Source organism: Trachemys scripta, chromosome 2, assembly GCF_013100865.1.
Source record: "Trachemys scripta elegans isolate TJP31775 chromosome 2, CAS_Tse_1.0, whole genome shotgun sequence".
Lineage (NCBI taxonomy): Eukaryota > Metazoa > Chordata > Testudines > Emydidae > Trachemys > Trachemys scripta.
The window spans coordinates 37,255,784-37,273,183 of NC_048299.1; the positions used below are offsets into that span (position 1 = coordinate 37,255,784).

Here is a 17,400-nt window from a genome sequence, read left to right on the forward strand (position 1 = left end):
TACTGTCCTTGCCGTAGAAACACTAGATGTACCTGCATGTAACATCAGACAGGAGCAACATTCCTCCTCAAACAGAGTTAGCAGGCATCACCCAGGATCTCCAGAGCAAACACCACCTCTCTGCTAAGGGGATATGGCTCTTACAGAGAAAGAAATGGAAGATACCATGGGGGTGAGGAATGAAATATATAAGTCCCTGCTCCACCCCACTAGTCCTTTACTGGACCCATGATACCATTCTCCATGGACCATGGGGACAGCAATGTGGGAAATGAGGAGGAGTGGGTCTGGAATGGTCCCTTTCCACAAGTCTCTCCCCTTTTATGTCACATGCAATTGTTCTTATAAAGTTTTCCTGCATTCTGCTCAAGAAATGGATTGGGCATTTGTTCCTCAACTGTGCTTCATTACTTGCCTCTGATCAGTCGTGGGAGGTCTGAACAAGGAGTTAACCACTGATGATCATACCATAAATGATCGTATATGATATGCAGATACAAAAAAAATATGTTATTAGCTATGAAATCATACTAAATTCACTGGATTTGGATTTGTTTAGTACGGTTCTATTGTACTTTGTCATTTTATGAAAATAAGTTAGCTTGTGTATAACTACATCACTAAACGTAACTTACGACAGTCAGTTTCATCTTCATTAAACTGGCAGTCAGGCACACCGTCACATCTCAAGAGTGATGGGATACAACCTTTATTAGCACACAGGAACTCTGTTTCCTTGCAAAGCCATGGAGAAGCAGTGGTAGGAATCTCAGTAGGACAATTAATTTCATCAGTTCCATCCATACAATCCTCTACCCCATTACATTTTACAGCAAGAGATAGACACTGCTGTATATACACACAAGTGAACTGGTCAGCACTGCACGTTGGAGGTTGTGGTTTGGCTGTTCCTAGACAGATGAAATAAGACCAAGAAAGGAATAATTATCATGTCAGTCTTGAAGTCACAATATATCCTGACTTCTAGGGATTACTGGGAAGGCAATTCATTTTGCAGATTCAACTCTAATATGATTGCAAATTATTTATAAACACATTCCACCCTTTGTATAGTATTCACTATTGAAAAGTCTGTGTATCACCTCCTTGTTTATTTTGTTGCAGCATTTTTCTTGTAGAGCCTAAATGCACCATTTATTTTGATTCTTTTGTTTGTACCTTGTTTGTGCAGGAGGCTTAATACAGAAGGGTTGCTAAAAGTTATCTTTCACCCTGTATTAGGAAAAGGTTTATTAATATTTTTGGCAGCCATCAAGTTATAGTGCTCCTCTTTCAATAGACTTAATGGATTAAAACAATAACAAAGAAGGGTTATATAAGCCTCTAGATCAACAAGAACATTTCACACAGAAAGCTTTTATGTACTCCAAGGTTTACCCTTAGACATCAACAAAATAGCAAGGGGAAAATTTTTGCAGAGTAGCTGCAAAGAAAACTATTTTGTTATATCAATGTATTTGCTTTGATTCTGTAGCATAGCTTCATTAAATGGGGGAATTAAATCAAAGGAAGGACTGTGTAATGTTTTTTCAGGATACTATTCACCAGCAGCATAAGCAAAAACTGGCATTTTGTTGGTTAACCCTTGGAGTAATCCAAATCCTTAACAATAGAGGGGCACACTGTACAGTTATATTACCCTTTTTTGACCCCAGCAGTTAGTCAAAATTTGGGGTCTAATGGCTCGTTTTGGCTAGGAGGAGAATTTGATCCTGGAGTCAGGAGTTTCCCTGATACAATCCTGTTTATTTATAAAGAATGTACAAAATCTTGTTTCCCTGAACATAGCATGAATCAAACAGCAGGAAACAGTTTCTTTGGACAGTTCCAAGCCTCTTTTGAGCCAGCACTTAGCCCAAAAGCTCTCTCTTTAGGCTTTTCTCAGAGTCACATTACCAGTGCTTGTTCCAGCTGCATCCTTGCTTTTCTGCTGTTTCTCTCGCTTTTCCTATACAGACAGACACACACACCTCCACCAAACAATACCCAGTAAAACACCACCACCCACATGTGCCTTGCATGTGCCCATGTTTGGGTGGAGGCTGTTATTGTTTCAACTATCTGATTCCAAAAAGGAGCTGAACTGTTTAATATGTTTATCAATAATGAAAAATAGCTCTTACACCACAGTTTCATTGAGGCTTAACCCAACACATAACATTTTTTTCTAGAGCTGAGAAATACTGGAAACAATTTTCTGTGAATAATAAACTAATTTACTTCAACATTGCTTGGGCTCCTTTTGTTTGTGTGTGTGTGCAAATATTAGTGCAATAGAGTTTTACTGGCACAAATACTCATGGACATTTTAAATCTACACATGTGAGTATTTGTGCTGGAAGTGCTGGTGTGCTCATCCATCATGGAATAGAAGTGCAGTAGAACCTCAGAGTTATGAACATGGAAGTTAAAAACTTACCAGTCAACCACACACCTCATTTGAAACCAGAAGTATGCACTCAGGCAGAGACAAAAAAAAAAAAAAAAAGCAAATACAGTACAGTACTATGTTAAATGTAAACTACTAAAAATAAAGGGAAAGCAGCATTTTTCTTCTTCATAGTAAAGTTTCAAAGCTGCATTAAGCCAATGTTAAGTTGCAAACGTTTGAAAGAACAATCATAACATTTTGTTCAGAGTTACAAACACTTCAGAGTTATGAACAACCTCCATTCCCCAGGTGTTCATAACTTTGAGGTGCTACCGTAATAACATGCAACTTATCTGGCCGATCACAACTAATCAACATTGATTGAATAGACAATATAGCTCATTGCAATCAATTCTCAGAATTGACAAATTTGGAAAAAAGTCACTATGTTCTTTCAGATTTGAAAAAATTGACATCATCTTGTGAATACTCTGCAAAGAGAAGGACCGTTTACAGGCTAAATTCTGTGGATAAATAATTTGATGCCAATTATGGTCCAGACTCTTTGTTGTACGAGTTTTTGTTCAGTTCAACAGAGAGGGAAGGAGCCAACAAGGAACTTTTTTATGGCTCCCTGGTTCTCTAGTCTTGTCTGCTCCAGCCAGGGCATTGGTGGAATTTACAGAAACCCTGGAGGCTGCCCTAAATTCTGCCAAATGGTACTGTCTGTTGCACTCTGGTCATGCCCTATGTCTGCTCCCACATATTCCATACACCAGGATTCCTGGAGGGAGTGTCAAAAGGACCTGATTATGCAGATTCTCTGTCCAGTATAACAATGATTCCCCCATTGGAAAGATGTGTCTGATTTCCTTTGTACAGCGTGAGTGCAAAAGGTATAGATAAGATCAGGCTGGAGAATCTGGCCCTGTATGCTCGATTCTCTTTATATCTAGATGAATGTGCAGCATGCCAGTAAATCCAATGATTTATATTACCACCAACAGCGTTAAAGACACTACATGTCAGACAAACAGTTTTCCCATTAAAGCCAATGGGAGTTTTGCCATTGACTTCAACAAGAGACGAAGCAGGCCTAAATCTGGAAATTCACCTGTGGTGCTAGTTTGCTTTACTAAATCATGTGAATGATATTACATTCATGAATGATGAGAATTAGCCAACAGGTGTGTAATGTGGAAACACCATGCAATGTTTTTGTTTGCTCATGGTGGTAGACCCTGTAGACAGCAGCTGCAGTGAAGAAATGATTCAGTCAGAGACTAAGTGAAATCACATGCTATTGCTGCATGGGAATGTACAAATGAGGCTACATCATTTATATTTTCCTTTGTTTTCAGTGCAGTAATCACTGACAACTTGTGTGTGACACATTACAGGATCAGGACCTATGACAGTAAAAAGTATTTATTGATGTATGATTGGCATCTAAAAGAAGTGCTCCACAATTGACAATAAGCACTTCTTTCAAGATCTAACTGCTTTACCATTCAAATAAACAGAATTTTTATAGGTTTCAGAGTAACAGCCGTGTTAGTCTGTATCCGCAAAAAGAAGAACAGGAGTACTTGTGGCACCTTAGAGACTAACAAATTTATTAGAGCATAAGCTTTCATGGACTACAGCCCACTTCTTCGGATGCTTATATTAATATATTATTTTTATATTAATAATTATTTAATATTTTTATAATAGCCCCATCTAGTGACTTCCAGTAATATTATAGGGAAAAAGAGCTCCCACCCCCTGCCCTGATTCTACTACTCTAGACACTGACATTTGACCTGAGAGAAATCTCTGATGATCATGTGGGTCCAGGACAGAAAATGACCTTCATACTACAGGCATATTCCAGGTCCCCAGTGCCCTGAGATAGGTGGTGCTGTGAAGCTGGATGTGCTATCCTTCATACTCTGGCCATAAGCCATACTTAAAAATAGTCCTCATCAATTGTTTGACATAGTAAAAATGGTAAACTGCTGGTTTATGTCAGAATGTCAGCGTAATCCTCCGACCCAAGATTAGAATGATGAATTAACTTTTTTTTAGAAAGTTTTCAAGATCTGTGCAATGTCACATGTACATTCCAATCACTGCTGTTTCAAGCATCTCATTTTAAATACTGTCTGTAGCCATGAATAAAAGTCTTTGTTTTTATTCTGACAAATAATTAATTTAAGAATTTAATTCTTCTCTTTACCACAATATCCTTTGTTGCAAAGATAATATTCACTATTTTTAGATGTTTTAATTTTAAAAGCAGTATTGGATCCACATATAATTATTAAATAGACAAAATGAGGTAATCCAATTTTTATGTAATGTTTTAACGTACGTTTTAAGTTGTTTTTTGCTTTACAAATCTATCATTTTCACTTTATGTATCTTCAAAAGGCTCCTAAATAATAGTTATATTTGTCTGATTGATTTTAGGAATTTATTTACATCACATAGTAATTAATTTAAGAGTTCAGATTAGATGATTTAATGGTCCCTTCTGACCTGTAACTTCTTTAAAATATTCATAGAGCTTAACATTTTTTTTAACATTTTCCATTTTTTCCCCTTTTCATTCTGAATTTGGGCTAGATCATTGTTAATGGAACTACTTAACTTATGTAAAGGTGGCAGAATTGGGCCCAGGATGAGGATTTAGTCCAGAGGACACAAATTATGCCCTTTCTTATGCCAAAACAATGTTAGTGAAGTCATTTGCTGAATATGACTCATTCTCTACTAAAGTGAACTTTTGTAACTGACATCGTTACAGATCGGGTAATGTTACTGAGTCAGATCCAGGTTTCTAACCTCCTCCAGCTTCATGCTCAGAGGTATTTGAATTTGTGGTTCCATTCTGAACCCTCTGTCTAGTTTCATATATACTTCTGGCTCATAAAATGCTGATACATTCAAACATATGGTCATGATTCAGGAAAGGGCTTAAGAATATGAACAATCTCATCCTACTTCAGTAAAGCATTCACGCATGTGTCTAAATGCTTTGTTGAATTGTAGCTTAACATTTCTGCTGTCCTGACTCCCTGTAAATCCAAAGCAACACCTCTGATGTCAGTGGAATTTTCTAAATTTATGCCAGTGTAACTAAAATCAAAATATGTTCCATTGTCTTTAAGACACAGAAGTAAAACTTGTGCTGTGAGCCAGTAGACAGACCTGACTTCAATACCACCATGCTGTCTTGTTATCTCCCCTTTTATGTTAACTATTGCACATTTTCCATAGCTTTAAATACACTAGGCCAAATTCTGCTCCAAATGACAGCTGATAAAACATCACTGAAGTCCATGGGGTTCCACAGTGTGTCCCCCAGAGTGTAATTTGGCCTCCACACAGAAAGTAGGTTATAAATGTTTATATACAGAACAAATGAAATGTGTATGCTAAGAATATTGAGAATTTATCAAACATTCATTTGTACATAATTAACAAAGAATTCAAACTCCTTGATTAGGACTGGGTAAGTCTACTGTGTCTAGTAACTAATGTTCAATTGGAATGAAATCCCATTCAACATTGTCATTAACGCAACATTAATTCTTTGCTTTCAAAGCTACTATCTATTTTGGTATTTACACCTACATTGCTGTAGTATCTGCTACTGACATATTTCATTCTTAATAGTAGGACTATTTAAATTGTTTTCTTAATATTGGGGAGAAAAGCTGAAATATTAGAGATGCAGTGAGGTTTTGAAATGCAAAACGCACTAATATTGCTGATAGCAAGCTAGTTGACCATCAGACTTTGAGAGCTTCCTTCATAATAAATATCCTGTTTTAGTGAGTTGCATAGTAGCCCATTCCTGTGACAGCTTTAGAAGTGACATATACCTATTACATACACGTGAGCATTATATACATATGTGTGTATAGATATGTGTGTGTTTGTATGTGTAAATACGTACACCCACATTGTATATATTCTATACCCACACTGTATATAAGAAGGCGAGATGTGTCTTTTCTCTTCCTCCAAAAGTGAAAAAGCTGTTTCCATTCCAAGGCTGAACTCTTATTTTTCCTGGGCCTCAGGAAGGAGTAATTTTGGTGGGAAATTCCACATTTGAGAGAGGAAAAGAAAATACTTGTGTGGCAGGTCAATTTTAAATATTGTATTTGTTTGAAATTTAGAATAAATCTTGAGAGTAGTGTGGATGGATTAGGGTGAGCCGGAGTCAGACGAGGTAGTCAAAGGAACATGATAAATAAATGTATCATGCAATTTATCACATGGATATCAACTCCATATATAAAGTATGTAGTATTAAAAAGGAGACTTTGGAAAAGCTGAAAGAATAGCGGGAAAGCACAGCTATGATAACATCAAGCTAAATATAAATTTTTCATGTTTGTCAAAACCAGAGGTCTCGAGCATAGAAGTAAAACTGACCCATTGGCTTAGTACATCTGAATCTAGTTGATTTTATAACTGCTTGTTTCTGGTTTTGACATGTGGTGCATGCTAATGTTTTCCTAACAATGCCCATATACAATAAGTAATGCTAAGCAGTTTCTTTCAGTAATGAATAGTGGTTTATTTTTGCCCTCAGATGAAGGGCCATGAAGTTTAACTCAGATACTTTCTTGAGAGAATAACTTTTATTGCAATAACTGGAAACCAAACATACAAGCTTTCAAGAGCCCATGTTCCTCCATTTACTTACGTGCTGACTAATTGTTGGAAAGAATACTTCCCCAGTCACTGAAGGATAGTGACTTGTACTTAGGGCAGTATTATTTGCTACAGCAATGTACTGTATTATATACAGTTCATCCACCCATCCAAAAAGGGGTGGGAGTTAAGGGGCGCAGGGGGAGATAATGATATACAAAATCATGTATTCCAAACAATATATCATGAGAAAACTTGAACTTCTTAAGTTCAGGCTGGATAGTCATTCAAAGTCAGGTCTGGGAGATATTGAGGACTGCATTCAGTATAAGGACATGGAGGGAAAAACAAGCCAACCAAAAACAATTTTACAATATGTAAAGGGAATATTGTCATCAATATTCTGTTTTAATGAGCAGCGAGGGTACATTTGGAACCATACAAATAAGTCCTGCCCCAAAGAACATTGCGCCAGATCCTTAACTGGTATAAATTGTCATAGCTCTATTGAAGTCTATGAAGCTCTGGCAATTTAAACGCTTTGCATAATATTACATAATTACATAGATCTGTGCCATATAATCTGTTTTGTCTTATACACTGCCATTCATACCTATAATACATACAATGAATATTGAAATTTAAAGGAAGGCTTAAAAATATATTTAGCAACTACTTTAGGTGAACATGGTACAGTGAAATTCCAATTACAGTCGGAAATCCTCTGTGCACCACCCAGCTGTGGTGGACATTAGGCAGGGGTGTCCAGTGTGAGCTGAGGAGCCAGACTAGCCAGAGTAACGTAGCCCAGAACTAGCAAAAGAAACAGGAAACTGGCTATGGCCAGGAGAGGGAAGAGAAAATAAAAAGACTAGAGGTCAAAAAATTAAACAAATTTTGCTTATACAATGATGCAATTGTAATGACTGTTAGCTGGTTTTTCATACATAGACCCCATACCCATCAGATAAAATGTATACATTTGTCTACATTGTTACCCTGGTGAGTAGCATACCAGGATATCGACTACCTCAGCTGCAATGTATGTGGCATAGTGAATACAGCTCATTATCTACTTTGAGAACACAAAACTTTACAACTTGAAATTTGTCTATGAAGTCAAAAGGATCAAGTACGTGCTGAAAGTTAAGCTCATGCATAAGTATGAACAGCAAACAGCAGAGGCTAACAGAGGGAGTTTGCCTGGGATCTGTCCGAGAGGAGGTACGCTAAGTGCTGCATTAGGGGGGCTGTGTTGGTGAGTGTCTGAGTGTCTGTCTGTTGCTGGGACAATTTGTCAGTTTGACTGTGTGCTTGATTGCTTGCTTGTTTGTTTGAAAAGTGTGAATTGGGAGTGCTTTGTTCCAGGTGGGCCTGACTGGTATATAAGGGCAGTCAGCAGCAAACCAGCTGAGTAGCGAATAGCAGAGGCTAACAGAGGGAGTTTGCCTGGGGAGAGCTCACTGAGGCTTTCATCTGCAGGTTTCTCTGAGTAGTTCCTGTAACAGCTGAGGAAGCTCTTAAGAGGAAGGTGATGTGGAAGGTGAGCCATCAGCTGTTGTAACCTGCACAGATTGTGCCATGTTTGTCTTTTTTCCCACAGGACAGAAGCGACTTTGTCTGTACAAAGTGCAAGCTGGTCTCCATATTGGAAGAGAAGGTTCGAGGTCTGGAGAAATGAGTATCGACTCTGCATTGCATAAGGGAAAATGAAGATTTCCTGGACAGACGTCAGGAGATGCTTCTACGGCCACAAAGTTCTGCAGATTCAGAGCAGGCGCAGCAGGGACAGAAGGATGGTGAAGAAGTTTGGCAGCATGTGACCTCCAGAAGGAGAAAGAGGAGCGTCCACGTACCAGCAATGGAGATACAGGTGAGCAATCGTTTCCATGTTCTCTCTACAGGTACTAATGCGGAGAGTGGACTAGATGACCCATCTGAGGGACGGGAGCAGAAGGAGACTCCACTGATTGGAAGGCAAAAGATGCACTGTCCTAGGGATGGGGGTTCCACAACCACCACTCCCAAGAGGAGGGTAGTGGTGGTCGAGGACTCCCTCCTCAGGGGGACTGAGTCATCTATCTGCCGCCCCGACCGGGAAAACTGAGAGGTCTGCTGCTTGCCAGGAGCTAGGATACACGATGTGACGGAGAGACTGCCAAGACTCATCAAGCCCTCGGATCGCTACCCCTTCCTGCTTCTCCACGTGGGCACCAATGATACTGCCAAGAATGACCTTGAGCAGATCACTGCAGACTACGTGGCTCTGGGAAGAAGGATAAAGGAGTTTGAGGCGCAAGTGGTGTTCTCGTACATCCTCCCTGTGCAAGGAAAAGGCCTGGGTAGAGACCGTTGAATTGTGGAAGTCAACGAATGGCTACGCAGGTGGTGTCGGAGAGAAGGCTTTGGATTCTTCGACCATGGGATTGTGTTCCAAGAAGGAGGAGTGCTAGGCAGAGACGGACTCCATCTAACGAAGAGAGGGAAGAGCATCTTCGCCAACAGGCTGACCAACCTAGTGAGGAGGGCTTTAAACTAGGTTCACCGGGGGAAGGAGACCAAAGCCCTGAGGTAAGTGTGGAAATGGGATCCTGGGAGGAAGCACAAGCAGGAGAGTGCAAGAGGGGAGGACTCCTGTCTCATGCTAAGAAAGAGGGACAATCGATGAGTTATCTTAAGTGCCTATACACAAATGCAAGAAGCCTGGGAAACAAGCAGGGAGAACTGGAAGTCCTGGCACAGTCAGGGAACTATGATGCGATTGGAATAACAGAGACTTGGTGGGATAACTCACATGACTGGAGTACTGTCATGGATGGATATAAACTGTTCAGGAAGGACAGGCAGGGCAGAAAAGGTGGGGGAGTTGCGTTGTATGTAAGAGGAGTATGACTGCTCAGAGCTCCGGTATGAAACTGCAGAAAAACCTGAGAGTCTCTGGATAAAGTTGAGAAGTGTGAGCAACAAGGGTGATGTCGTGGTTGGAGTCTGCTATAGACCACCAGACCAGGGGGATGAGGTGGACGAGGCTTTCTTCTGGCAACTAGCAGAAGTTGCTAGATCGCAGGCCCTAGTTCTCATGGGAGACTTTAATCACCCTGATATCTGCTGGGAGAGCAATACAGCGGTGCACAGACAATCCAGGAAGTTTTTGGAAAGTGTAGGGGACAATTTCCTGGTGCAAGTGCTGGAGGAACCAACTAGGGGCAGAGCTTTTCTTGACCTGCTGCTCACAAACAGGGAAGAATTAGTTGGGGAAGCAAAAGTGGACGGGAACCTGGGAGGCAGTGACCATGAGATGGTCGAGTTCAGGATCCTGACACAAGGAAGAAAGGAGAGCAGCAGAATACAGACCCTGGACTTCAGAAAAGCAGACTTTGACTCCCTCAGGGAACAGATGGGCAGGATCCCCTGGGAGAATAACATGAAGGGCAAAGGGGTCCAGGAGAGCTGGCTGAATTTTAAAGAATCCTTATTGCGGTTGCAGGAACAAACCATCCCGATGTGTAGAAAGAATAGTAAATATGGCAGGCGACCAGCTTGGCTAAACAGTGAAATCCTTGCTGATCTTAAACGCAAAAAAGAAGCTTACAAGAAATGGAAGATTGGACAAATGACCAGGGAGGAGTATAAAAATATTGCTTGGGCATGCAGGAGTGAAATCAGGAAGGCCAAATCACACTTGGAGTTGCAGCTAGCAAGAGATGTTAAGAGTATCAAGAAAGGGTTTCTTCAGGTATGTTAGCAACAAGAAGAAAGTCAAGGAAAGAGTGGGCCCCTTATTGAATGAGGGAGGCAACCTAGTGACCGAGGATGTGGAAAAAGCTAATGTACTCAATGATTTTTTTGCCTCTGTTTTCACGAACAAGGTCAGCTCCCAGACTGCTGCACGGGGCAGCACAATATGGGGAGAAGGTGACCAGCCCTCTGTGGAGAAAGAAGTGGTTCGGGACCATTTAGAAAAACTGGACGTGCACAAGTCCATGGGGCCGGATGCGCTGCATCCGAGGGTGCTAAAGGAGTTGGCGGATGAGATTGCAGAGCCATTGGCCATTATTTTTGAAAACTCATGGCGATCAGGGGAGGTCCCGGATGACTGGAAAAAAGCTAATGTAGTGCCCATCTTTACAAAAGGGAAGAAGGAGGATCCGGGGAACTACAGGCCAGTCAGCCTCACCTCAGTCCCTGGAAAAATCATGGAGCAGGTCCTCAAGGAATCAATTATGAAACACTTAGAGGAGAGGAACAGTCAGGATGGATTCACCAAGGGGAAGTCGTGCCTGACTAACCTAATTGCCTTCTATGATGAGATAACTGGCTCTGTGGATGAGGGGAAAGCAGTGGATGTGTTATTCCTTGACTTTAGCAAAGCTTTTGATACGGTCTCCCACAGTATTCTTGCCGCCAAGTTAAAGAAGTATGGGCTGGATGAATGGACTGTAAGGTGGATAGAAAGCTGGCTAGATCGTCGGGCTCAACGGGTAGTGATCAATGGCTCCATGTCTAGTTGGCAGACGGTTTCAAGCGGAGTGCCCCAAGGGTTGGTCTTGGGGCCGGTTTTGTTTAATATCTTTATTAATGATCTGGAAGATGGTGTGGACTGCACTCTAAGCAAGTTTGCATATGACACTAAACTAGGAGGCGTGGTAGATACACTAGAGGGTAGGGATCGAATACAGAGGGACCTAGACAAATTAGAGGATTGGGCCAAAAAAAACCTGATGAGGTTCAACAAGGACAAGTGCAGAGTCCTGCACTTAGGACAGAAGAATCCCATGCACTGCTACAGACTAGGGACCGAATGGCTAGGTAGCAGTTCTGCAGAAAAGGACCTAGGGGTCACAGTGGACGAGAAGCTGGATATGAGTCAACAGTGTGCTCTTGTTGCCAAGAAGGCTAATGGCATTTTGGGCTGTATAAGTAGGGGCATTGCCAGTAGATCGAGGAACGTGATCGTTCCCCTTTATTTGACATTGGTGAGACCTCATCTGGAGTACTGTGTCCAGTTTTGGGCCCCACACTACAAGAAGGATGTGGAAAAATTGGAAAGAGTCCAGCGGAGGGCAACAAAAATGATTAGGGGTCTGGAGCACATAACTTATGAGGAGAGGCTGAGGGAACTGGGATTGTTTAGTCTCAAAAGAAGAATGAGGGGGGATTTGATAGCAGCTTTCAGCTACCTGAAGGGGGGTTCCAAAGAGGATGGAGCTCGGCTGTTCTCAATGGTGGCAGATGACAAAACAAGGAGCAATGGTCTCAAGTTGCAGTGGGGGAGGTCTAGGTTGGATATTAGGAAACACTATTTCACTAGGAGGGTGGTGAAGCACTGGAATGCGTTACCTAGGGAGGTGGTGGAGTCTCCTTCCTTGGAGGTTTTTAAGGCCCGGCTTGACAAAACCCTGGCTCAGATGCTTTAGTTGGGAATTGGTCCTGCTTTGAGCAGGGGGTTGGACTAGATGACCTCCTGAGGTCCCTTCCAACCCTGATATTCTATGATTCTATTGGCAGGATAGGAACTTATTCATTATTTTCAATTATTCAGTTACTTCATGTAAATATATGCTATAGCTATGTTTTTGTCTTTTTGTTATTCATGGCATGTGATTTGGTCACAAAGTATTGCTTCTGTTTCCTGACTGGATGACAAATTTTATAAGGAGACATAGTGGAAAAGATGATTTCATCTTCAATCCCCTTCCTCTTCAAGAACTTGGGAAAACTTTTGTTCTTGGACAGAGTACCCAAAAGGACTCTATTGGATTGCAGATAAATTAATATTTTATCCTATCTGGATGATGCTGCAGTTATTGGGCCAAATTTTACATTCAGTGACACTGGTGTAAATCTGGAGTAAATGAAAACACAACTTGGCTCAGTGAACCAACATAACTCTATTAATGTGTATTATTTGTCTTGACTAGTTTACATGATCATGGTTCGCTGAAGACTAAATACAATGTTAAACTGACTGTTAAGTTACTACCAGTAGATCTAAGACTCATGGGACTCTGAACTTTCTCACTGAAGGCCCATATTATTGACTAAAGCTTGCCCATTGCCTATGTACAACATTGTAAACATTTGGCATACTTCTGCAATAAGCAGTTCAGAAACAACCAATTTGCGCTATTGCTTGTCATATGCTAGTCATTTATTTTCAGTAGAAATTGAGAATTGGTAAAAAGCTGTGTGAAGGTTTGGTTTCCAACAGACTGAAACAGGGACTATGGGGACAATTTTAGAGCAGGGTAAGAATGGCTATTATCAACATGAATTACTCACATTTTTCCTGATGCTGGTTCCTGAAAAAAAGCAACCAAAGTATTTTCTCTCACAGCTGTATATTTAGATGAAGAATAAAAAAGGCAGATTTTGCAGATGGAAAATCATCACATGCAATGACTTGAGAAGAGAACATTGGAAGTTTTATGCAACTCTAGAGCCAAATATTTCAGTTGCTACTCAGACAAAATGCTCATTGAGGTAAATGTGGGGAGTTGCCTAATTAAGGACTTCAGGATATGATGTTCCCTCCCAAATCTATATAGTGCAGCTATGTCATTCTGGTTGGAAAATTAAATACTTTCATTAATTCTACAGATTTTCCTGAACAAATTCAGCAGGGCAAAATATCATGAAAGCTTTATTTTTTGGCAAATATAGGTTTTAGGATTGGTGCTCTGATAAACTCAACTAATGAATTAAGTTATTTCAATTATTTATAAAAAAAAATAATAAATCCATGACCTTTGGTTTTCAGATGGGGATCTCTCTTTAATAGAAAACTCAGGATGGATGTAGCATAAGCTTGGACAGAGATAGACAGAAAAGTGGTAGTCTTGGATCAGTGTGTTATTATATGCTATTATGCATGTATGAAGTAGCACCCAGATGTCCAATCAAGTTTGCAGGCTCACTGTGGGCAGGTGTTGTACAAACACACTAAAATAGATTGGCAAGGTTTGCCTGAGACACCACACCCTAGTAATTAGGTTTAGATCCTGCTGGTAAAAGGTTACATAGATTGTATTGAAGCACTAAGGTTGTTCAGAAGAGAAAGAATCTAAGATAGCGTCTAAGTAGTCCCAAGGGAGAAACTCTAGAAGCAACCACGTCTAGGGAGAAGAGTTAAGATGAAAATTATATTGCATAGGCAACCTAAATTCTGGCATTTCCTCACTTTTGCGGTCTTGGCTTTGCAACCTTACCAATTTTTTTAATGTAGTTTTTGAGTGTATAATATCGCCAAAGGTCTTCAAACTTTCCATTAATAGTTGGTGATTTACTATAGGTAGCAGGGTAGAAGTGAGTACTGAGGAAGGTTCTGAAGGAGAACAGTGTAGTGGCTATGTGGACTAGTTCAGCATAGGTGTTCCATGCATCAAGGAAAGCATGGGAAATAAAAGAACAAATACATGCATGAAGGAAGTTAACTAATAACATAATTGGCCAAGATTTTGAAAAGTGACTAGTGATTTTGGGTGCCTCAATTCTTGGGTTCCCAACTTGACACCCCTTAAAGGGGTTTGCTTTGCAGAGGAGAGGTGCTCAGCACTTTCTGAAGACCTGACCTCTGTAAGGCATCTGTAGCAGGGTGCTGGTTCAAAAACACCTAATTACCCCTCCTCAGCCAGCTCCAATCAAGAGAAATAGGTTGGGGCTGGTGAAACAGACCTGATGCCTGGCCTGAGGATTGGCTTCACCTGCGGGCCTGACAAGCCAGCAGTCATGAGGGCTGGGAGCCAGCAGAAAAGCCAGCCAGGAAAAGGTGAGTCTCCTAGCTGTGGGCTGACTGCAGGAAAAGAGGGAACTAACCCTGCTAAGCCTTGTATATAGCTCAACACTGGTGGTTGGAGAACTGTGTGTCTAAATAAAGCCACGGGTGCTGCACAACTGGAGGCCTCTCTGCACTTTATTGGGACAGCTAGCGGGCCCAGGAAGAGGGGCGGGGCAGTGGACTCATCACAGCATGTCAATTTGGAACCCCAAAATTGAGGTACCCAAAATTATTAGTCACTTTTGAAAATCTTGGCTATTGTTCTTTGCCAAGGAATAAATTACCATAGGAATGAAGCCCTCTTCTTTTTCATTTTAATTCTGTAATAGTTTCTCCCAAATCCATTCATCCAGGTAATGGTTCTCTTCTTCTTAAAAGTGGTGAGGGGATTCTAGATCCATGACTTTTTCAGCTTGCATGAATATTTTTCTTCAGATTTTCCTGTGCTCCTAAATTGTGTGGCCACTTTCACTCTTCTTAGCTTGGAAAGCACACATACAGTTATAGTACCAGTACCTCCAGAGGCATGAATGTTACTCTGATCTTAGGCCTGATACTGTAACCTGTGTGCATGTGGAACTGTCACTGAGGTCAACCAAAATTGTTTGGTGCCTTAGGAATACCAGGATCAAGGCCTGCCAGGCACATGGGTGACATCTCTCCCAGTATGGTGTAAGGAAAGCTGATTCTTTATGCTAGCCAGCAGGCTAGTACAATACATCAAGATTTAAACACACCTCTTAAACATTTCAGGTTCTAAGTTAGGAAGCACCAAACTGCTTTTCAATGTCATTGAAAATAAACCTAGCTACATTTTAGAAATCAGCAAACAAATTTAACTGTTGACTACACTGACCATAGACCATCCTTCAGAAGGAGGCAACTTTTCTGAAAAATTGCTAATGCTATTTTATTACTGAAGCATCCCTTTCCCTCCCTCCCTCCCACCCCCACCCCCTCACAGCTCTTCTTGACAGAGCTAGGGAGTTTGGGGAAGATGATCAGTTAGATAACTATCTCAAAATCTTTTACAGTGGCTCATAAGGGATTGAAGATTGGGTACATGAAGGGTATTGGTAAGATGGAGAGGGGGAACAACTGGAATGTCTCAGCTGGAAAATTATGTCCCTTTTGAGTGTATGATGGAGGAGGCTCACAGCTCCTGAAAGGGGTGACCAAAAATCAATATATATCCCATTGAGATTCATTTGAGAGTTGTACCACCTGGCAGGCTGAATGATAGTAACTCATTGCAAACAGTTGGGATACTGCCTAGGTCTGACTTCCAAATTCTGGTTCTTCACTGAGGCAGTAAAGACAGAGAATGAAGAACTTTGCAGCAAAAATTTAATCCAGCAATTCAGAGTTTCCAACTGGTTTGTCTATTTGCTTCTTCAAGGCTCTCCTCTCAGGGAAGAGACAGTTGATTTTTATATTGGGGTCAAGGAGCAATAACGGTTTTGGGTTTTTTTTGGTGTTGAAAGGATGGGAAAGTTTGTCTGAGTTCTGAGCTATCGAATGGAACCTTTCACCCCAGTGAAAGCAGTGACCAACCAATTAAAAAAATTATACTATCCTCTAGCACCTAGTTGGCATAATCCAGTGAGAATTGGCCCCTTTGTTGGCAGCCTGAGCAATGAAGTCAGAAACTCAGGTGTCATCCAAGGTGAAGTATAATCTCACCTGGTTAACCAGGATCATCTGACACCATTGTTAAACATGAGAGTCCCTACCAGGTGAGGCTAGATTCATGTTGGTGCAGTGTGAGGAAGTGTATGCAGCTGCCACCTTTGTTCTACCTATTCTGTTGATAAACTGATCAATTTGATTTTAATCTGTTTAAAATATAGAGAGAAGGGGTGGGGGGGGGGGAGAAGGGACAGATTGAGAAATGCAGAATCAAAAAAGAATCAAAAGAAAAACAATGAAGTACAAGACATCATGAAATAAAGTTTAAAACAGCATTAAACGCTACTGAAAAGCCTACTGCGAGAGAAAACCGACTAAAAAGAGTGAAAGGAAAAGGTACAGAAAGATAAAGAAAAAAGGTGTGACAGAGAAGAAAAAAGGGAAATCTACTGGAGTCCTTTTTTTTTTTTTTTTTTTTTAAAAAGTAACCTTTCTCTAATTTTCTGAAAAATGTTCATTGTTTGGTTAACCAGTTTTATATAAAGACTACAAGGTTGAGAAATTCCTAACATTTATGACTGAATGGCGCAAAGGAGATAATGGATTCTTAACAGGGCTGGCAAGCAATTAAAAAAATTAATAGCACTGTTAAAGAATAATAGAATACCATTTATTTAATTTTTTTGGATGTTTTCTACATTTTCAAATATATTGATTTCAATTACCACACAGAATACAAAGTGTACAGTGCTTACTTTATATTATTTTTATTACTAAATTTGCATAGTAAAAAGAAATAGTATTTTTAAATTCACCTAATACAAATAACATAGTGCAATCGCTTCATCATGAAAGTTGAACTTAGAAATGTAGAATTATGTACAAAAAAATAACAGCACTAAAAAATAAAACAATGTAAAACTTTAGAGCTTTAGAGAACAAGTGCACT

The 17,400-nt window shown here is 40.4% G+C and overlaps 1 protein-coding gene across 1 annotated transcript in view; it reads right to left on the reverse strand.

The window, feature by feature from the left end:
• The window catches only part of MALRD1 (MAM and LDL receptor class A domain containing 1), a 371,329-nt gene that overhangs the window by 62,129 nt on the left and 291,800 nt on the right, over nucleotides 1-17,400 (reverse strand). The window contains exon 25 of the mRNA XM_034760318.1: nucleotides 636-911. Coding sequence (XP_034616209.1) covers nucleotides 636-911 — 276 coding nt within the window. The remainder of the gene's footprint in view (nucleotides 1-635; nucleotides 912-17,400) is intronic.